The sequence below is a fragment of the Diachasmimorpha longicaudata genome, chromosome 15 (genome assembly GCF_034640455.1).
Source record: "Diachasmimorpha longicaudata isolate KC_UGA_2023 chromosome 15, iyDiaLong2, whole genome shotgun sequence".
Classification (NCBI taxonomy): Eukaryota; Metazoa; Arthropoda; class Insecta; order Hymenoptera; family Braconidae; genus Diachasmimorpha; species Diachasmimorpha longicaudata.
In genome coordinates, this window is record NC_087239.1 from 4,910,865 (window position 1) to 4,933,899 (window position 23,035).

At 41.6% G+C, this 23,035-nt stretch overlaps 1 protein-coding gene across 6 annotated transcripts in view; it reads right to left on the reverse strand.

The window, feature by feature from the left end:
- Dscam2 (Down syndrome cell adhesion molecule 2) overlaps positions 1-22,651 on the reverse strand; it is a 59,564-nt gene extending 36,913 nt beyond the window's left edge. For all 6 annotated transcript variants that reach the window (XM_064134723.1, XM_064134721.1, XM_064134720.1 and 3 more), the window contains exon 1: positions 22,292-22,651. In XM_064134723.1, the coding sequence (XP_063990793.1) occupies positions 22,292-22,319 (28 nt within the window). In that variant the 5' untranslated portion in view covers positions 22,320-22,651. The remainder of the gene's footprint in view (positions 1-22,291) is intronic.
- Positions 22,652-23,035: the final 384 nt, after the last annotated feature.

Sequence of the window (23,035 nt, forward strand, 5' to 3'; positions counted from 1 at the left end):
TACCGTAATTTTTACCGAATACTGTTTTGAATGGTAGATTACAGAACGTGAAGAAAAAAATGATATTTGTCAAACTAAAATATTTCAAGCTAATTATCCCATACTTTCGTTATTTAAAATATCCCAATCAGTGCAGTTCTGCGTATGGTAAATTGAGCCCTCACCGACAACAGCACAAGACGTGAATGTTATCGATACTACTTCTAGAACTGGTGTTCTCGGAATTTAGATTGCGTCGTTAGAAGTGAATCGCGATATAGAAAGGGGTGAAAGGGGTGAGTGAGGGGCGTTGGTGCACTAGGTGATTGCCCCATCGACTGGTGTACGATTTGCATATTGTTTTCCTTGGCCGAGTACTCTCCCATTCACTGCTAGTCGGTTAATTCCCATTATCACAAGCCCAATTAAGTCAACGATTTGAGGTGCTCGGGAATTCGTATTTCACCGTAAACCCTTTTATCGAATAAGTGACGGGAATTCGCTCAGGTTTAAGGATCTTTATCTCCCGGCAGATTAAGCTGTTCCTCTAAACTGTCATTCTGAGTTAAACGAGTTCTCTGTCCTTCGTATGGTAAATGCTTTTCCCAATGGAGGACATTCACCGGGAACGCAGCAAATGACATTCTGAAATTGTTGAGAGATCCGGAAAGTTCCTTTATTATCTACCGTAGCACATCCAAAACTTGTCCCGAGGAGTTTCAATTTGAGACGTCGAGGAATAATTTATTTGGAAAGAAAAATTTTTTTCTCGTATCACTGGAGGTTCACGAAAGTTTTGAATTTTTAGGGTGACATTTATCGAATTTTGAGACAATGATTTTTTGGGGGAAATCAAAATCGAGGGGATAACACTGCAAATACGGTAGTTTGGGGAAATAATACGGTTTATCGAACGACTTCTAACGAGATAGAATTAGAGGAATGAAATGGGATAAATTCAACGGGTAACGAGGCGGGATAGCAGCTACTCGGGTGTAGCAAAAGCTCGAGGTAAGGGAGTTCGTGCAGTCCAGCTGAGAAAAGGAATAGTGAATCGATTGGAGTGAAATGCACTCGACAAGTTGGAATCGCGGGGAGTCGAATTCACCCAAGTGGAAAGCAAGTGTGAGAGAAAAAAAAAAGGGATAAAATGGAATAACCGGAGGAATCAGGAGGGGGAAGGGCTTCCAAGGGAATGAGGACATCGTGGAATGAGGAGTTCATTCTCCTGGAGACAGTTGTGACGGCTCAATGAGACTGGCCCATTTTTTTAAAGTCTAATTCCGTAATAATTCTCGTCAGATTGCGACCCTTCGTTGGTTATTATTCATTCGCGTATTTTTATGACATTCCTGGGGGAATCAGCCGGATATTTGATGCATTTTAAATTTAAATTCCGGGACAGAGGAAAACAAATGAAGCGAATGGGAAAACCCGTAATTATGGATGTACGCTGTAAATTTAAAGCTCGCAATAAAAACGTGATACGAATCATGGAATGACGATGAATAATTCAAAGCCGGACGTTTCAATTTTCCCGTGCCCAGTTTGCGAACACTGGAGCGAAGGGTTTACTCCCTACGTGTCACTGCGCATGTGTTCTATCCGAAGTTTTGGGGTTCGATTATCGCACGGAAAGAAATTTTGGGTAAAAATTAGCCCTCGAGAGGGAGAAAGGTGGGATGAAATGACAATCAAAGACTTTTCAGGTCAAATTTTAGTGGAAAAATTAATTTTTGGGATAAAACTACCCCCTGGAGGTCCAACTTTGTCCTAAAAATTTTTTCCACGCAGTCGAAATGAGTGACAAGATGATGAATGAAAGCTCATGGCGTCTGTCGTCTCAATTTTTCTCCCATTGGCAATTTTATGATTTATTTTCTTCTGATCCATGAGATTTCAATTTCCGAGTTTCGACGTAAATTCTGATGATACGAAAACACGTATTGCACAGCAACAAAGGGGAGATTGACTGTTCTGATATTATTTTCTCCCCATTTGTTGCATCGTTCTTTGCCAACTTTTATAATATAATATAGCTCTTTTTTTTAAACTTTCGTTCTACTCTGGTAATTTCATAATAAACGATGGAGATGTAGTGGGCGGGAGTTGAAAACTTTGATGCTGGGCGAACTCCACTTCAATTTATCCGTGAAAAAAAAAAAAGTTTCATGCGTATAGCTTAACGAAGCCATTGTCAAGTCTCGTTATGAAATTACCATAATGATTTTGCGGGTATTTTTAGCGAAATTACGAGGTATATTGTAAATGAAGGGTTCAGAATTGCGAGGCATCGATTTGGAGTGGTGCATATCGTACTATTGTTCGGGGATGAGACTGAAATGAGGAGAAGAAAAAAAAATTGGAAAAACTGCGGAAAATTTAAAAAAAAACTAAAGAATTCAGGAAAATTTTGTGGAATATGTAATTTTGAGATTAATAATTATAGTAAAAATAAGGAAATTTTAAGGAGTCGGAGACGATGATTTTATGGAGGTTTTTCATTAAAAAAAAATTTAAAAACACGTGAGATAAGAATTTTAAGCCACAAATGAAGAGACTCTCCTTCAAATGAGAAAATGAGGGGGATCCCCGTCTGAAGTCCCAGGATGGCGCTGAGAAAATTAGCTTTTTCCGAGTTTCTAGTGGATGTGGACGAGCAGACAAACGAGGAAAAATTTAACAGTAATCCTAGAAACGCGCGTTGGACAGGACAATTCCACTCATATACTCCCCGCACTCCTTCCACCCCAAACCATGTCGGTGTACATATACCACGCCGACGTTCACTTTGACCCAACCATGCGCCAACCCACCTCCTCCCCCAATCTCCCTTTTCATTTTCTCCCCTTTTCTTCTTGACTTTCTTTCTTCTCTCCTCATTTTCCCACTCCCACTCTCCCTTTTTTCCCCCCGACTCGACCCTCTTACACCGACTTCCCAATCCTGTACGCGTCCTCTTCATCCTAGAGGCGCGTCCTCTGCATCTCCCTCATCCCCTGCTCTTTTCTTTTACGTTGGACTCACTCATTTTACTCTCTTATACTCAGGTATTGCTTGCACACAGCCAGCGCCATATAATCACCCGAGAAAGTTTTCATCGTGAAAATTTCAAACTCATCGCAAACAGAGTTCAGTTACCTGTAAAAACTACCCCTTCACGGGAAGAGTTGAATGTTCTTCACTCCTGCCATATTAATTTGTTTATTCTACCGAAAATATTCTGCAAATATTTTTTTCAAAATCCAAAAATTTACGGTTCGAAAAAATCATCTGAAGAGTCAGAAAAAAATTCTTTTTATCGTAAAAATATCTTTCGGAGTTTGAGGATTTTTCATCCCCCAGTGATTGCCATTTTTTCCTCAAGTACTAAAATTATTCTAGAGAATTTCCCTTCGGATAATATTTTTCCGCACTCGTACGAGAATTTTTCAACAATATTTCTCAACTCGTAGACATATTGAATGCGTAGAGCTGTATTATTCCGTAATATATATGTAACGTAGGGAAATAGAAGCGGAATCTTCGGTCGAATGCAGAGAAGGGCCACCCCCGGTGGTGTTGTGTTGTGAGAAGACGAGGTGGGGTAGATGGGATGTGAGTTTGAAAGGAGAAGAGGTAGAGGAATAGAGAGCCACGGGGGAGGACCGGTTTTTCAGTATTGAACGTATATCCAACCCCCTGGTAGCAACTGCCTCGCCATTTTTCCCTGGATTTTTCTCAGCCCTATTCCCCTATCTACTCACTCGCTCTCCCATCCCCCTTTCACGATGTATATATTTGCAGAGACACCCTGACGGCGGTCACCCGGAAAAACTCCCGGAACCCGCAATCCATTTCTCACGCCACCTCACGTGGAACGAAATTCTAAGCCAATGTCTGTTTGTATTCTTCCATTTTGGGTTTAAATGTTGAAATATTCAATGCTAATCATTTCATTTCTGGGGATTTCACGGGAAACGGTGGAATGGCCACGTGAAGTGCTTATTGACGATATAAATTGTTTATATTCAGTGGTGGGGCCAAAAAATGAAAATTTTACCGACAATTCGATAGCTCTGGGGGCAGGGGTGCGAACGTAATATCCGATAAAATATTTACAATTATGGTTTTTGTATTTTTTTCCACTCGAGCGCAAAATTTTGATGGTGAGTGAGTTATCGAGCTATTTCGATAGGTAAAATAGTCAAACGAATCCCAGTTGACCTTAAAAATTCATCAGATATTTCCCACATATTTTCGTACCCAACAACGATCGATCCAACGTTTGAACAAAATTCCCTCTCCCCCTGTTCTCGAAATATTTGCTGGAAAATTCCCGCAATTTTTGTTGTCAGTGCACAACAGAAAGACTGAGCATATCTCCAATTTGACACGAATGGAATTCAGAGGTGGAGCTCGCGGTCAGTCCAATAACCTGGCCTGTGAGCAGTAGATAAGCTCCGGCTGTGATCAGCCAGGCTGACTGAAGCTATGTTATACCACTAGTTCCCCCTTCCACCGACAAGTTTCGCATTATATTCTGCCGTACAGATACACGTAATTTACGCTCTCCATTCAAGTTGATTGGACATACGCCGGTTCATGCAATTCACCTCCCATTTTACGCAATTTTCAACAACGCACATTAATTACGAATACAACGGTGGGAAAAATGTTTTTTCATCTTCCAGAAATTTTCCGACCAGTCGTACAAGTTACCGAGATGAAAAAAAGAAGAAAAAAAAATTCGCAGTTACGGTAATCGCTCTTGGAACACGTAGTGAGTTTTATGCCCGCGTGTATAGTTTCCAGCAAATGTTGTAGAGAAAGACCATAGCGTCTTGTCCAGTAAACGACTCTCCTGTGACTCGGCAATTCCGAGAGTACACACCCAAAAGTATGTGTTACATTTGTGTGTAGGGCGAGGGTAAATGGCCCTGTTGATATTAAGTGAAGCTAGTTTAAGGAAATGTAATATACGGCAACATTTTTTTTTATTCCACACGAGATAAACGTTTTTACTGGAGGGGAAAAACTCATTAAAAATATGTGGAAATTCGGGTTCCGGAGGGTTATCCATCAGATCAATTCCAGATAAATATTCAGGGGTTTTATTTGTTAATAATAATAACCCCTTCCCCTTCTCTCTTACCCCCAATAACACAGATCGCTCCCCCTCGGGTTCGCAAAAGTGAGTTTTATCGAAAAATTAATCCCCAAGTCTAATTTTTCCTCCAAATTTGACCTAAAAGTGATTGATTGACATTTTCTCCCACCTTTCACCCTCTAGGGAAAATCATTTTTATCGAAAATTTCTTTCTATGTAATTAAACAATTATTCAGTCCATTTTTATTCTTCAACATATTCAATTTAAAATGCAATCGGTCGCCATCTTAGTCTGGCTAAAAGGAGCATCAAATTCTGAGGACACCCCTTACTCCGGGGATGATGTCATGCATCATTGAGCTGATTTACCCGAGCGAGTGATTTTTTATCGGTGTGAGCTGTCGCATTAATAATTAGTCGTTGAAATTTCCGGCCAAACGTCTCAATGGCAGACTTTGAGGTTGAGTCAGGGGGAGGAGTTTGCCCGGATCCTTTCGTCTGACCCTAGCCAACTTCAACAAGCCCCGGCCATTGCATCGTGTTAACGTTTCGACAACAACCCTTGCCCCCTACTTGTTTCCTTTATATGCCGAGTCCTTCACTTCTGCACGACTTCCCCCTCGAGCTACTCTTTTGTATACATGAACCTGTCGTTTTGCCGAATATAGACTAGTCATTTTCCACTAGAAGGAGTCAATGCCCTCGATGAAAGAGAGATTAAATGGTGATCCGGTTTGGAGAGGGGTTTTACATTTTTATTGATTCAATGATCTCAATCGAGTGTTCTTGATAGTACGATGAACAATTCGCCTGTAGCATTTTTCATGGGGTGATAAAAAATATAAAATTGGGTTGGAAGGTTTTAAAAAATTTATTATATCACTTTTTATAATTTTAATATTGTTATTGAGTGGAGATAATGTTTTTTGGTTGAAGATCTCGCCGAAATCATCCCTGAGAACCATTTTTGGTTGGATATGTGTTCGGGGGAAAAATGTGAGAGTCAATTCTGACGGAATTAGGGGAATTAACAGAAGCCAGACACTCAGTGTTGATGGGCACGTTCCTACAGTCAGAATCATTATCCGTCAACATCACTTAATTCGATAATTTGTATTCAAGTTCAATTTTGGATTGAAATGGTATTCATTTAAACTGGCACAATAAATAGTAAATACTCGTGACGTGATATGTCGATGCAATCACATTGAAAGCCACGACAGGGAAATATGGAATAGACGGTGATTGCATATTGTCAATTATGTAGCGACGCAATCACGCGCTCAGCCAATCAATTAATCCAACGAAATCAAGGCAAATACATTATTCTCATTTCAGTTATAATTTTAGTCAAAATACCTAGGGGACTTACATAAAGTACATACTTTTAACCGTCAATTTGATGAAACCGTATTAATTTGGTAATTGATACCGTAAAAATTCACAAAGCTCAACTGGACTGTGCTGCCATTAACGTAATTGTTCATTACGATTAAAGGAGTAACTCCACAGTTGAAAATGAAGTAAATAAATTTTTTTTTGTAACTAGCGTATGCAGTAAAATTTTATCAAAATTCAACGGACATTTTTTCAACGAATGTTTCTGTTTTTTGGGTGAAGCTTTTTTCATATGTGAGTTACCTATTTTGGAAAATCGATGTCTATCGATAGTGTCAAAGTGGAGCAGTATAACTCTCCGGGATGACGAGGAGGGGGCGCCGGGGGGAGGGGAGAGGGTGCATAATTTAATATTGCATTCTCACTTACACTTCCATATTCATAAACTTGTGAAATTCGAACAGAATGACATTGACGTTGTCGGGGCTTTAGTGAGGACACAAAGCATTAGCTATATCTCTCTGAGCTGCACTTCCCTGATTATACCTCTCGGGGCTCTCGTGGCCTCGTTAGAGCACGTCCGGATACTTTTAACGAGGCTGTGTGGCCGGGCCATCGTCGACGGCTGTACCATACCCGCTAATCCAAAATATATTACCGGAGCTTTGTATCTTTGTGTTTCTACGTACCTATGTAACTCTAATACCTTCTTTGAGGCCCAGACTTCAGGTCAGAAAACAATTAAAAAATATATTTTTTAATGGAGATAAAAATTCAGGAAAAATTGTGGAATAATTTCGGTTTGATTTTGTTTAGAATTTTCCAAAAATTGTTCTATGACTGAGGTAAAAGATTATATTTTTTTACATTCGTAGCTTGCAGGGCCTCAAGTTAGTTGAACGAGTGTTATAGATTTTTTATTACTAATTTTTACTAAATGGTTCATCCTCTAGATTTACGACTTCTTTATATGAAAATTGAGAGGGGCTCGTCTGCAGCTGGCGTTGAGTTTCAAGAATTTTCCAAATTTATGAGGGAAAAGCGGACGAGTGCTTGCAAGCACACAGGTCTCGTCGGATTATTATGTACAATGTATTCCTGCGTGGCTTGCAAATATGCCCAGGGTACGTTGTAATATCCTCCGTCGGGTCGACACATTGGCACGCGCTGCCACCGCATCAGCGTACGAGGGCTACAATTTATTGTTAATCGTTTTAACCTCGGGTGACCTCTATTTTGTACGTTTGTTTGTTGCACATAAAGTTGGTGGGCTGTTCGATTGGTGAATGTCAGGGAGGAAGATTAAACGGGTAAAATATCGGGAGGTTTGATATGAATGGTGGAAAAACAAGCGCCTGTGTATCCGATTGTGGCGGGTTTTTTGTTAACTTTTTTATGCTTTGTTTTAATTAAAAGTAATAGTTGATAAAAGATGGAATCGCAGGCCCTTCGAAATTGAATACTATTCGGTATTAATATCATAAATAACGTTCTGGTTAATACCGTCGCTGGGTGAATGTGGGACGTGCGTGGATGTGAAACTGGGGCATCATCAATTTCGAGACTTCGATATCATATTCCTTCCATGTGGAGATCGATTGTAATTAAAACTGGGAAATTGAAATTGATAAATTTGAATTCTCCAGTATAATTATTTTAAAATACGCAGTGATAGAATTTTTTTCAAGTTATATCATTCAATTAATTGTCAGCAAATTTTTTGTGATGAATATACCAACGAGAGGAGGAGTCCCATTTTTGTAATTGTCTTTTGTTTTTAATTAGGAGCCAGTAATGATTTTTATGGCGATTTTCTTTCCGCTGATGATATTCTTTCAGGATTTCTTCTGTGATCCACCATCGCCCCGTCAATTATCAGATACCCTGATACCCAGGTCCATTAATTCATTAGTCAGTCTTCATCTCGTCTCTCGTAATGATAACGTCACTTGAAATTAACTCGATCGATTTTATCATTTTCAATGCCCCAGTCCTCAAAAGGTCGTCACACCCGCAAACATGCACTCGCTGGAGGCCTGGAGACACCTTGAGAGTCCATCCTGCTAACATCGAACAACCACCCCAGTGAAGTGGGTCGACACTTTATCTAGTTCCGTGTACAACCCTAAAGGCCTCTCTCTATTAATATACAGACTGGTTAACCAACACTGAGCTTAAAATTTTCCAACCACTCTTGGAATGCGAGCACACACTCGAAATTTCGCTGGGTATGTTGATATATTTCGCGTCGAAAAATCCATCTTTGGGATATTTTTCCAGAGTGTTTGGACAGATGTAAAAATGACGGAACAGTTAAGGACTTTATCAGTGAACTTTGTTTAAAAAATTGCGTAACTGTTCCATAATTTTTACTGAATACTATTTTGATCCGCAAATTATGGAAAAGTCACGTAATTTTTTTAGAATTTTTCTCTTCGTGTAATTTATTGCTTGAGATTAAATGAAAAATTAATGGAAATTTGACAGTTTAATTTATTCGGTTTTTTTTTTCATTTTTTACTGTACCACAGTAATTCTCAGTGAGAATTTTTCTCGCTCTGGGGTTCAATCGTATTTTTAGATGCGAAATTCTTCAATTCCAATCCAATAATTTCCGCAGGAATATTTTTCTTAATAACGCCGGGGGTGTAACAGCTGTGTACGAAATGTGTTGGCGTTAAAATTCTCGGTAAAATTTTCACCACCTGAGCTGTCATTGGAGCCCGGAAATTAAGCGGTTATTCATATTCACGAATCCGATGAAATAGCATCTCGCGCTGGTAGAGAGCTATGCATCAATATTGCGTCAAGGGGTGAGCCATACAAACGGGAATTACGTACTCTCGATTAATTACAATGAATACATGACACGCCTTGAAATCTCGAGTACACGTTGATCGATCCAAAAATCTGGAGGGACGTGGTAGTACAAAAAGCCGCGGGTGGATTAAAGCAAATCAACGAGCCAGTTTTCCACGAGTTTTCTTTTAATACATATAAAAAGGCATCACTGTCGCCAACTCCTAACGACCAACTAAGAAAGTCCTTTTATTTTTTCGTCGTTCAGGACATTTTCTACGATGTGCCAACTCCTGACTCCGGCTGCTATTCCCTCGGGCCACTTCGTTCCCCCCCGTCTTTGGGACGGAGTTCACCATTTTTACTACAGCGAGAACAGAATGAGAGTGAGAGGAAAAAAAAAAGTGGGGAAAAGTCGAAGAAAAGTTTCCCATCGACTCCAACTCGAGAGATGAAAAATTGACTTAGTCACTTTTTGTTCACCAGTTATTTTTCACCTTAAAAACATTTCGCAGACGTCCACATTTCTACTAACACTCACAACGTAGAAATTTCTTGTTATTTCAATCGCAATGTCATCTGAATTTTGAATGTGAGTGAAGGCAATTTTAAGTGGAAATGTTCTGTAAATTTTTTACTCGCCCGAACAATTCACGGGAATGAAATTTTTTATTTTGAACTGGAGGGAATTCGTCTCGATTACCGATAGCCTCGATACATCGAAGAAAATGTATGTAATATCGGTTCAGTTTGAAAAATTTCTCTCTCAAATAAGCCGGGAAAACGGTGAACCAATTATTTCAGGCGTCATTTGATGCATTTCTCTGTGCATTCATGAAAATTACCTCGCGTCATTTGGCACAACGTGAAATAATGCACGGAAGTACTTTCAGCACTCTGACTGAACATTGGTACATTGTTCAGGTCACCACTGAATTTCAAAGTATTTCCTTTGACCCCTTTCATCAGCACTATTTGATTTTCCAATTCTTGACGGCATTAAATCGACAGCTTCACACGTGAAAAATCGTTTCGTGTTAAATTGCCAATAAAAATATCAGCCCTTTTCCATTTTCACTGGTCCCCTACTGGACTCCTCTCACCAAAATCTTCCACCTCCATTCATGGAGAGATAGAAATATCAGAACTAGCGGGAAAAAGAAAACCGAAAAATCATGAAAAATGAGCGATAACTGGAAACTCGACTGGAGGAAGACGCACCTGGCTACAAACGATATTGCCCCTTCGTGCTCCACTCTCGTACACTCAACACGATTTACTATCTTATTTCTCCCCTCCATTCATTTTTTATTTTCGTCTACAATGCCAGGAGAAATAGTACAAAAAGATTACTCGAGCAAATACATCCAATGTGAATCCACATCCTGGACAGATTGAAATCTCTCACATTTATATCTGTGTAATACTTCTCAACGTGGAGTAAATAGCGTAGCATTGTCGGTAGAATTCTTGAGAAATTACCTGTCTCCCGTAATCTGACAGTGAAAACAATATTCGGTCAAAATTACGGAGCAGTTACGTTTTTCCCGGAATATTCAGGAAAAAGTCCAGAGCGTTCAGTGAAAAAACGCCCTCTTCTCCGTAATTGTTACACAAAAAAATATTTTGGGTTAAAATTAGACCTCCAGGGGGTGAGACGAGGGACGAGGGTTGGTTGTACCCCAAAAATCCAATTTTTTCAATAAAATTTGACTTAAAAATTGTTTTATTGTCATTTCCTCCCACGTTTCGCCCTCTAGACCTCTAATTTTTATCCAAAATTTCCTTTCGCTCACTGAACATTGTTTCAACTTAATTATTAAAGAGTTTTCCTCTCCATGTAGTGGTGGAATTGCACCAGAAGTTGTATTTTTTTCCCGCCAATTAGGGGATGAAAATGAGACATTTCCTCCGGCGGGAGAACCGCCGTGAAATTCGACAAAAGAAATTAATGACACCCTCAGCAAATTAATCTAGATAAAAATCAGCGTGGGAATATCATTAAATGGCAATTCACATTAATTAACAAATAAAGAAAAAAAAAAATCTCGAGGTCTGAGAGGGTGGCATTCACGGGGATTGAGCTCGTGTCACTGAGTTTCACACAACAAAAATGATGCACTGGGTGGGTAATTAGAGTTATGCCGTTGCAGTGTTATGAACACGAAGCAAATGCAAAATCCATAAAGCTGTATAGAATAAGCGGCTCGTAGGTGGTAGTTCGATAGGAACACCGGGGATGAGGAAGTGGAGAGAATGTCGCTGGAAGCGCAGTGTAACCCCCACCGACAGGTTGCGTTCTCGTGGCGTCATTTCCGTCTGACACTGGGTATTGTGTGACTAGTCACATTGCACCTCACATTCTCTTGTCGGCGCTATGTATTCAATGAGATCGAGAATCCCCAACGGCAATGAAGCACGTACATCTGTGTGGGTAAACGGTGAACAGGGGGTGGAGAAATTGTAGAGAGTGAGAAATAGCGCCTTTGCAACGCCGAATGAATTGTTCTGAGAGATGTCATTGTCCGATCAGGCCACATCGAATGTCCTCTTCCACCGGAGTGAGACCTGTGAATAATGTACCTTTTCATAGGGCTCCACCCCTGTGTATTCACCCCTGTCAAACTTCAGACGGGGAGAGTGTCAAAAAAGTAGGCAGGTGAGGCGGGTTAATTTTTAGTTTCGCTAGAGGTCAAAGGAGACGATCGAAAATATGGAGCACTCGTTCGCAACAGCGAGTATAACTGCTGTCCATTAGTTTCCAGGGGTTAAAAAGTTAATTTATCAGCCACTGCCCGAAGCACAACCCACAATCCGTGGGTGAAAAGGGGGTGGGAAAGTGCGGGGGAAAACGTGGAAATTTTACATCTGGTATTTGACAATTTATCCACAGGCGAAAATTTTCAATTGTTTTTTTTTTCAAAATTTTCCGGATCTAAAATCTGTCTTTTTCGTTCCATTAAAATACCGGAGTTTGGCAGTTTGTCCCTCATTTCCGGTCACCACCACCCCATTTTTTTCCGACTCCTCTCGCCGTACACTCGACCCGAGTTTTCGTGGTCTCGCGAGTTTTTTAATATTCTCGAGTTCATCATTATCGAACCCAAAGCCGTTCATCAATTTCCCAGTGCAGAAATTGCTCCCCGCGAGGGGTAAAAAGTCAAGACGAAGAACTTCCGTCTCCTTTTTTTTTCTCCCCAAGTTTCATTTAGACCCGAAGTTTCAGCTCAATCTCCCTAATTATTGACTGGAAAAGACAGGTTGACTATCGAAAATCGAGCAGTGGTGGGGGCAGTAGATGAATGCAAGAAGTAATGGCCACCCGGGGGTAGCATTCTCACCCCCTCCTCCACCTCATTTCCTCCCGTCCCAGCCCTCGCTCAACAGCTCTTCGCCGCGCTCATAACTCACCACCCCTTCACCATTGGCGAATACACAGAACAACTCCCCATTCCTCCCCTCCTTCCTCCCCCTTCACCCCCGTTCCATTGTCCCTCACCTCGCATCCCTCGTATTCAGTCTACGCCTCCGCAAAAAGTGACGCGATACAAATTGTACCTACGCCCAGTTCTCATAAATCATCCAGCCTCTGGTGGTACATTTCGAGTGGATTGAATCGCGTAATCATACTTGGAAAGTGGTAAGCAATTAACCTCTTAATTACCACCCCTAAAGTTCAAGATTAAACAATCAAAAAAAAAGTGGACTAAAATATTTTAAATTTAATTTGAAAAAAAAATCGATGAAGAATCTGGCTCTTTGGGTCACCAAAAAGCCCTTTGAAATGACCTTGGAGAGATTTATGAAGTCAATGACAGATATTTTATCAGCGCAGAAGCCGTCGAAGCTATTTATTTCCCCGTGCGACCCTCGCATAAGGGAAAAAGGGGGAGAACGAATTGGATACGAAAGGAGAACATGAAAAGCCCCAGCGAAACATCTTCTTGGAACTCTCACGACCCTGAGGACTTATACCTGATGAACAGCCTCTTCAAGTTCCACTTGCAACGTATGGATTCATTGTGGAAGGGAGAGGGCTTCATAAAGCCCTTTTACTTTCGTCCATTCGCACACTCGGCCATTGACGATATTCATAAGGCTCTGTTGTCCCTGACGCTGGCCAGTTGCTGAATTATTTCATGAGTCGGCTGCTTTCAACCCTCACCAGTTCAATTCGTCGGAACTTTCTTATCTTGGAGATCAAAAGTTACGGATTATGAATGGAAAGAGATGAAGAAAATGCTGGTGAAAATAATGTAGGAGACATAGTTCAGTGACATTAATGTCGATCCTCTCTACTCCTGTGGAGAAAAGCAATTTGTCCCTGAGCACTCGATTTATTGGTGTTAGCACAGTGGAAGGACTTTCTTACACTGCACCCTGGAAACTCAACGATCCTTTAATCCTGGGGAATGAGGAAGGAGTTGCAGGAAAGACGCGAAATGGTGATGGAACTGGCATGAATTGGACTGAAAATTTATTAACTTCACGACTAACTTTTCATGATGAAAATTCGTGACAAATATTGCATTTTCTCATGTTTTCAACTTGGAAGAGTTGTTTGACGGGGGCTCAACGTCCTGGTGCATTACGTCCGACGAAAACTTGCTTTCACTGTTTACCCGGACGGCTGATTATCGTGGAAGGTAATTTCCAGGAACGCAGGGTAAAAATGACGACCCAAAGAAAATAATCCGCCCAAAAAATCGTGGACCCTTCCATCACTTTAGGGATGACAAGAAGGTACGTTGGAGTTACCGATTGCCCGTAACACAAATTCAAAGTGACGTTGGTGAGGACACGACGTCATTCCAATGCGTCTCCTCTCCTTTTTGATACATACATTTTCCGTATCTTCAATCCCTCGGCGCATTACGTTCTTGCCAAGTATACGGGAGTAGACGACTTTGACAACGGCGACAGGGGTGTGAGGAGGGACTTGCGTTGGAAGTGGGCGAGGGTAGAGAGTCGGAGATGGAGAACGCGACGCGACATGCCAACCGGAAATACAAAAGTGGAGTGGGAATTTGTCGCACATAAGGTAAAGGGGGAGATGAGAGTGAGAGAGAGGAAAAATGACATTTCATAAGATCTCAGGGATCCCTGTACGTGTCGTCTCGACTGACGAGCCTTCCAGTCCCTTTGGCATCCTCTGGTGGAGAAGGTGACACTTCTACCCGCCTTCGTTACACCCCTATTCCCATTTTCACCGAGTGATATGCATCTCTGGATTTGATTGAGACACACGTTAGCCGGAAGGCACTGGAACGTGTATTTACTTTCATGGTGGGGCGTCGAGGTATTTCCGCTGAAGATCTGTGAGAAATCTTCGGAAGAATTGTTGGAAGATCTTGGGAAGACCTCTGTCATGATCAAGAAGATAATTTTGAAGATAATTGAAAGACTATTTGTGGATCTTCAAAAGAATTATGTGAAGATCTTGGGACGACTTCTGTCATGGCCGAGAAGATAATTTTGAAGATCATTGGGAGACTGGTTCTAGATCTTCGGAAGATCTTGTGAAGACCTCTGTTGCGATCGAGGATACGATTGAAAAACCATTGGGAGATCACTTCTCGATCTTTGGAAGACATTTATGAAGATCTGCGGAGGATCGAAAAATCGAGAGTCGAAGAATGTCTTTCCATTTCAAGATTTTCCATCTCAATTATTCAAAAGCTTTCAAAGAAATTCAACAAACGGAATAAAGAGTCTTCCTCATGGCTGTCACAAATAATTTGATTCTTGTCTGTCGACAAAATGCTGCTAGCTCAACTGCTCCGGAAACTCCAACGGACACAAGAACTATAGCTTGAAGAGCTCCTGGATGCTACACGTTTCCTGGAGTAAGCAATTGGACAAGATGAGAAAAGAGAGAGAGAAGGAGAGAGACGGAGGAGAAACAAATCGACCAGCGCCTTACCAGTGCACTCCCTCATTTCTCTCGGTTATTTTTTCATCCCCCTCGTGCACCTCTTCATCCCCCTCGCGAGCGCTCCTCTATCTTCTACCCCCAGAACGTGCTTAATGTCGTTTTCAACTGACTATGAGCGTGCTCCATTGTTAAATGTACGCGAGAGGTGTACAGAGGTTTGGAGAAAAGGGGAGAAGGAGATCCCCAATGATTTTCAGGGGCTCGATGTTCCGAGCAACGAGTCTATTTGCCTTCGCTCCTCTTCAACATCGTTTTTATCATATTTCAAGATGAATACAGTAGAATGGAAGGATAATATTGAGTTGGGGCAAACAATGCCCACCCCTACACTCATCACAAAAATTCTAGAGCCACTAGACAATTACTTTATATTATTTTTTTTATGTTTTTAGAGTCGAGGCGGGTGAAACGAGGGAAGGAGCTGTGGAAATTATCCTGGAGAGCTTTTGGTGGCACTGGAGAACGTAAATATCGAGATAAAAAATTGAAATATTGAAAGCGCTCGTCCATTCACACCAGAAAATTTTCATTTTCACAGACGAATTTTGAAATTCGATATTTTTTCCTCTTTACTTTTACGGTTGACGGTACATTGAATAGATTATAAAAAGTAAAATGAAGAGGGAGAAAAAAAATATGACGGAAAAAGGAAAGGGGAGATAGAGAGGGAGGTTGGGTTTGAAAAAAAAAAATGGAGGCCAGCGAATTGCGAGTCTTTTATGCGCCATGTCCGGAATATTCTCTCGCACTAAAAAAAATGGCGCAGGCTTGTCGTAAAAAATTCTGCGGCCCCGGCGATCTCCACAACACATATCCTCAGAAATTTAAGCGTGTACGTGTGTTATCGTCAAAGACGTGCATGTGACCACCGGGGGTAACGAGTGAGTGGATGAAGGGGTAAGGAAAAAAAATTACATTTAATGAATTACTTGAACTCATTGCACCATGATGTAATACCCGGGCTCTTATCGACAAGAGGGAGACTGAGCCATCACGATCCCCGTGTGCCGCCCTCTGCGCCATATGGCCAATTTATAACTGCCATATATATTCCCACCGAGGACTGAAAAGTTTGACCTGGTTTTTGCAAGTCCTCTTAATAATTCTCCAACGGTAATTCTCATCGAAATAGCAGAATGAATAACCCCACACAGAGAGAATAAAAAATCGGAATGTGTCATCACCGCGAGGAGAGAATAATTGTTTAAAAATTATGGGCCGGTTTCGTACGGTCCCTGTCATGACAATATTGGATAAATATGACGGAATATTTACGGAGTTGGTCAGTCAACATTCAGGAAAAGACGAGAATGTTCAAGAAAATTCGTAACTGTTGAGTCATTTTTACTGAATATTATTTTGACTGGTAGTTTACGGAACAAGTGCGTAATTTTTCAAGAATTTATTTATTTATTAATAGTGATGATTAGGTAAACAAAAATAATTTTTTTTACCCTTTTGCACGGCCAGGAATTTTGGATAAAAATTAGAACTCCAGAGGGCGAAATGTAGGATGACAATCAACGACTTTTTATGTCAACTTTTGTTAGAAAAATTAACCTAGGGGTTTAATTTTCATAATAAAAATACCCTTCATCCCTCGTTTCACCCCCTGAAGGTCTAATTTTCCCCCAAAATTTCTTTCCCCGTGAAAATATTTAGATGAATCTTCCAATTATTCCAAAGACCTTTCTAATGATCTACGAAATTTTTCCTCGTCTTCCACAGAACCTCGATCCCCTCCTCATTCATCCCGACTTTTAATTATACCCGGACGAAAAAAATGTCTTCCCCCTAATGCCTCCCCCTGTCGCATAACAAACTAGTGAACTATCGGTGTCACGTGACGAGACAATTGATAACCGGAGACGATTCTTGATATTTTTTCATCCCCAAGACCCACCGAATTTCACCACTTGACCCGCTAGCTTTCTCGCCCAGTTTTCAGATCGATAGAATCCACCCCCCCCTCACCCCACTGCTCACGCTTCGATGTACAAAATTTGCATCGTACGCTTTAACTTCCACACCATTTTACACGCGGCCCCGGGGCATACACGTGGACCTGGTTACGGGGTACACTCAATTCCGGGTAACAAAGATACCGGGGGTTGAAAATACAGGTATATCCGGGTGTCGAGTGAACTTAATGGTTATCGATCCAAGTCATATAAGTGCCACTGTAACACCGTCTTCCCTGGATTGGGGTAGCACTAGAGTGTTCAGCGATATAACGGCGGATGTGAAGGGTTTGGGGTAGTCGATCGTGATGTACCACACGTACATATCGATTCTCAAATCGCAATGCCGTGTGAGCGAGTCACGTTTGACTCTCGCGTCAGGATAAAGGGGAAAAGGACCGTACTGGGTAAGACGTTGACCCTGACCCCACGTCACATTGTTCGTACTTTACTACCTTTGGGTTTTCGGTGGGTTTCGCACTTTCACTCTCCTTACTACTGAATCGAGGGGTGGGGGGGGGATGAGTTAAGTGATACTCTCGGTTTTATTTCCAGTTGGAAAAGTTTCATTTAAATTAAATTGAATTTATTGGAGGTTATCTTAAATCCTTTTATCGATGGGTAAGGTAAATACTTGGGGATGGTAATTGAGATTTACGAGTATTGATTCGAGTTTAAGTGGCTGATTTAAAGTCGCTAGTGAGGGGGAGGGGGTTGGTGTGTTCGAAGGGTGAGGGGAGAAATTTGATTGATGATAGAGTATTTGAATTTTGATTTTTAATCGCGTGTCTGGTGGTCCAATAAATTAATTGAGTATCAATTATCGCCATTTTGTTGTAATTAAAAAAATTAAACGACGAAAAAATTGTGCCAGCGATTCAACCCTTAAGACGCACATGTACCCCACATTATTCTGTTTTCTTCAGTCTTCTGGGCCTTTACCACTCCCCCGCGGATGGCGAGGGGGTCGCCGTTGTACCCCAGATAATTTTCTATCACTCTTTGCTCTCCACCGTTGGTAATTCCACCCCGTCGAGTCCCTCGTACCCCTTCTGCTTTGTCCCATGGACCACAAAGGCTCGAGAGCATCGATTAAAAGCAATCTCGACGAGTGTAAATATAAACGTCCCGGCTGGCGCTCGATCCGCTCTTTCTCTTCGCTTTTTTCCTCTCCCCCCCCCCCGCACCACCGCATTTTTTTTTTCACCCAGCAAAACACAATTGGGTGGGTTGGAGAATAGTCTTTTCAATGTCGCGACGAGGGTTGTGTATTACAATCGCTCTTACACGCAAAACTTTTTCCTATATTTTTGTTGCGGGAGAAAAGATTTTTTTCTCTGGGAAAAAAAAAAAAAGTTGCACCTTAAACTTTTGACATTTGCGGCAATTGCCGGCTGGAAATTGGCCGTTTCTTCTTTCCCCGAGCTTTATCGCGGTTGAAGCTGGACGTTTAAACGAGTTTTCTACAGGGTGTCTTAATTTACGAGCAACCATAAGTCGTGCCGTCTATTTGTGAAAAGAAGACGAGACTGAGAGGGAGTTTGTGATTCACGAGCTCGTATAAAAGGCGTTAACAGCGACATCCAATTAAGATAGTGAGATAGTAGCAGAAATTATTTAATGCCATTGCAACGATGAAAATCAATAACTGGGAGATGGTATCTGTGGGGAGTGAGAAGGGGATGATGTGGGTGACGCGTGGGATTTTTCATTTTTATTTCTTTTCTTATTACAAGCGGAATAGTTATAATGATTGCAACGTGTGAATTTTATTTTATTTTTTAATTAATACGTCCAAAAGGCCCAACTGCTCTAATTCCCTCTCTTAGAGGACCTAATTAAAAACACTAAAGGGCCCCAATACATTAACAAATGGACCCACTCATGCCCCTCTGTTCAGACCTCAGACTAGAGCCCATAAAAAAGTTTTCCAATTTCAATTTGAAACACGATAAAGACCTGTTCAATCCAACAGTAAATTAATTATTTATAAACAAATTAAAATGTCAACTCCAATTTTTCTATTTCAACTGTTTTTGCATCTCGACTGTCTAAACCCAACGTGATAGATAAACATCATTATCCCTCAATTCCCTCCTCCCCCCCTTGATAAATTATAGACCGTCGTCTTGTTAGCGACACCCCCGGCGTCGTTGAAATATAAACCACCCCCTCCTCGATCAACTCACTTATCCCTAATTTTCGTCGTTTGTTGGAACGAAAATTCGTGACTAAGGGTGCTCGGTTAGCTATTAAAATATTCCATTAAGCCAGGAGGGCCAGTGGAAATTGGTTCTCCCTTTCTCAGTGATTAAAAATCAATGAGTGCATACAGAGCACATGAAAAAAATGCACTCGTGATCCACTGGTTAATGAAAAACTTTTTTACTCTAATAAAATATTCTCACGTGAATAATGTACATTCAATCCGTTGTATTGCCAGAGGTTAAAAGTTTGATTAATTTTGTTGAAATGAGATATTTTTTCTCTCCCTCTCTCTCATTGTGGACAGTTGGAAGAAAGGAATTAAGAAGAAAACTCGAGCTGTACTCGCGACTCAATGTAAACAGGGAAGAGTAGGGATATTCAGCAAAGAAATATCACAAGCAATTGGAGTTTTCAAAGTCAATAGACTCCTCGAAGCCCGGAAAGAGGAAGGATCAGGATGAGAGTTGGCTATTAAAATTATTAATCGCGAAGTGAGCCCGTCCCACTCCAACTGCAAAAGTGGAATGAATATTAATCCTGGAAGCCAGCTAATTAACTCGAAGGGAATGATTTTCCTCCGGGCCGGAAATGCATCGATTTATTTTCACCATGGCAACGTACCTCTAAGACACCCGCAGCCAACGACAATCAGAAATTTTACGGCCAGGGCCAAACAATAACGTCGCAATACATTCATTTCGCAGTTTTTTTTTCTCGCTTTCTCCCTCGCTACCGCGCCCCGTATAACTCGCTGGGGCGCGTTTTTTTTTCCTCTTTATTTTTTCTTTTCGCTTCTGGGTAAAAGTCATCCAGGTATATATTGTCAGTCTCGCCGCGGGAAGTCGTTAACCTTCCCGTTGAGATTAAAGAGATTCACCACGGGTTTTCTGGAAAGGCTTTCTTCCCACTGCTCGCCCGACGCTTCGCCTTGGAAATGTCCGCAATTAGTGAAACTCCTGGAGGACTCTCTCCGAGATATCTGCGGAGGGGCTCTATGTACATATAGCCAGGTCCGTATAAAGAAGAATTCATCCTGGGGGTTGGGGGACCGGTAAAACTGACTGAAAGAAGTTAACGAGCGCATCGCGGTGACAAATCTTGTGTGGGAAGTTTATTCATTGTTTCTTTCGCGGGGATCAGGAGGGATAATATCAGGGGTTGAAAGACCCTCTGGAAGAATTTTTGTGTGACCAATGATGTTGGTCAGGTGTTGACCCGTTAGGGGATGGTTTTCAATCGATTCAATTGATTTTTCCGGGTAAATTTGCGAAATCACCGAATTTTTGTTCTTTTTCACGTCACATAGTCGCGTAATCGTTCACTTAGGATTTTTCTGCTGACGTATCATTCCAATAACAGTCGTTCTGATAACAGAAAGTCAATATGTAGACGCATTCAGTGGAAAGAATAATTCAGCGATACATTGGACATTTCAACGTACATTATCGCTCCCATTGCGGTGGTTTGTTGACACTCTTGAGAATTCACCCCAGTGCAAAACTCACCGAAACAGAGATACCCATTTAATTGTTCTGTGGATGAATAAAATGAAAATGGAAAAGTTGTGACAGCCAAGTGCGGGAACAATTCTAGGATATCTGACGGCTATCTAGCTTTCATGGACAGTGTCCAGTAGTGTTCGTTGAGAATGGCAATAAAACTTTGGGAAATGACGCCGCCTCGAATCGCCAACGTTATTCCTTGAAAATAACCAGCGGCGTCTGACCTTATCGCCGGCACTTCTACTGACTCTCGTGTACAATTGAAATGCCCGTTTTAGAAATGACCGGGAGAATAAGAAGGAAATAAAGTTGAAGGGACAGTTACGAGATGAAATTGGACGATTAAAACGACATTTTTCAGAGCGGACGATAATATTTTCGAGCGATTTTTATTGGACGTATTTTAATTAAATATAATCATTACACGGAATGAAAATTTTGTAAAAATTAGATTTTTAGGGAGCGAAGGGTAGCTTCAGCACAAAAATTAATTTTTCCAACAAAACTGGAGCTCAAAAGTTATCGATTTATCATTTCGCCTCACGTTTCGCCCTCGACACTTTCGATTTGAATCGAAAATTTCTTTTCGCGTATGAAATTTGATTTTACTGTGTATTAAATCACGAATAAACACTTTAAAGTATCATATCCACCAGAGATACCTCCAATGATTTATAACAATTAACTCTCAGCGGCTCGATCCCCCCGATGATTGAAATAATACATCACCCGTGGCATGAGTGGAGTCGATAAATTTCAATATCCTGGAATATTCGTGCAACTGTGGTCCAATCTCGAACTAATCGAAATGCCCGAGATAATTCCACGATTCGCACATACCGTATGATAATATAAATTACTCGTGCTTCATCGACACACACCGTGCCTTCTCGCGAGACTAATTTCCCACAACCCCCCCGCCGCCCCAAGCCCTCATCATTTCGCTCGCTCTCTGTCCATTTCTCCACCCTTTCTCATTTTCCTACAGTATCATAATACATTGCAGGGAGGTTAACGAACCCCGGGCCCGCGACTCGCCGAGAACAATTCCTCCGAAAATCTCACCGTCTCACTCCTCCCCTCACCCCCATTTTGTTCGCAATCTCTCCCTCCTCCACCCTCAACTGCCTACCCTTCCTCCCCCTCTCTCACCATCTCCACCCCCTCGCCCTATTTTTTTTCTCATGCCGTATTCGTTATCCGTGCATCCGAGCCAGAGTGAAAAAAGCGCCTGTGAAACGTGAAAAGCTTAAAGCGGAACTCCTGTGACAGACAGGCGAATATTCAGCGTTTTCGTCCCAAAAAAAAAAAAAAACCCCATTCTTTCACGGGTTTGTTCCCGCGGGCGAATTGCAAAACGCCAAATATCGCATTCACAATGACATTTAAAACGCGATTAATATTTTTGCGGTTTCAGAATTTTCTCGATTTACTCGATTTTTTTTACTGATTTTCGGGGTAAATTTTGGGGGTGACTTACCGGCGATGATGAAGCAGCTGACGAGCATACTCGAAGCCGGCAGGACCCACTCCCCGTCTGGCCACGAGGTTACACTTCTCAATCGCCGATTGAAACTCAATGACTCTAGTCTATCACCGGAATTGGAAATTTTCGGGACAGTGGTAGGTGGGAGGGAGGGAGGGGGGGACACCCACGGGGTAACGAGAGTTGAAATTGGTGGCTGTAAAAATCAATATTTGCGACGAAATTCACGTGAAATTTTATGTTAACTATTTTTAGTTGATTTTAACACTCGTGTAGAGTCGAATATTGGCGGGCAATGGATTTGCGGATGTCCTATTGCCTCCCGGCGCCCACCGGTCACGACTGTTAACGTTTACGAAGCCTCAGCCTCACCCGCGCAGTCGCCAAACCTGTGTACCACCACCATTCGCCGTGGATACTCTACTCACGCGCAAAACCCTCTCCCTCGTTTAGTGGGTACGATGGGGGAGGGGGTGGGGGTGGGTGGAGGAGGTAGGGCAGGTGTTACGGGAAGACTTGGAATTCTGAGGGATACTACCCCGTTGTAGTTTGGGAGATACTGCTTTTGGTGTCTTTATTGGGGGTAGTTACCCCCGTGTGGGTAAATGTAGTTTAAGAATCTTTCGAAGAGCTTTTTGAAGATTCGGGAAGATCTTGGGAGGGTAACTTCTCCTGAATATTTTTGGAAAATTATTTTTTCGTTGTAAATTCTTAAAAAATTATGGAATTTTTATCTGG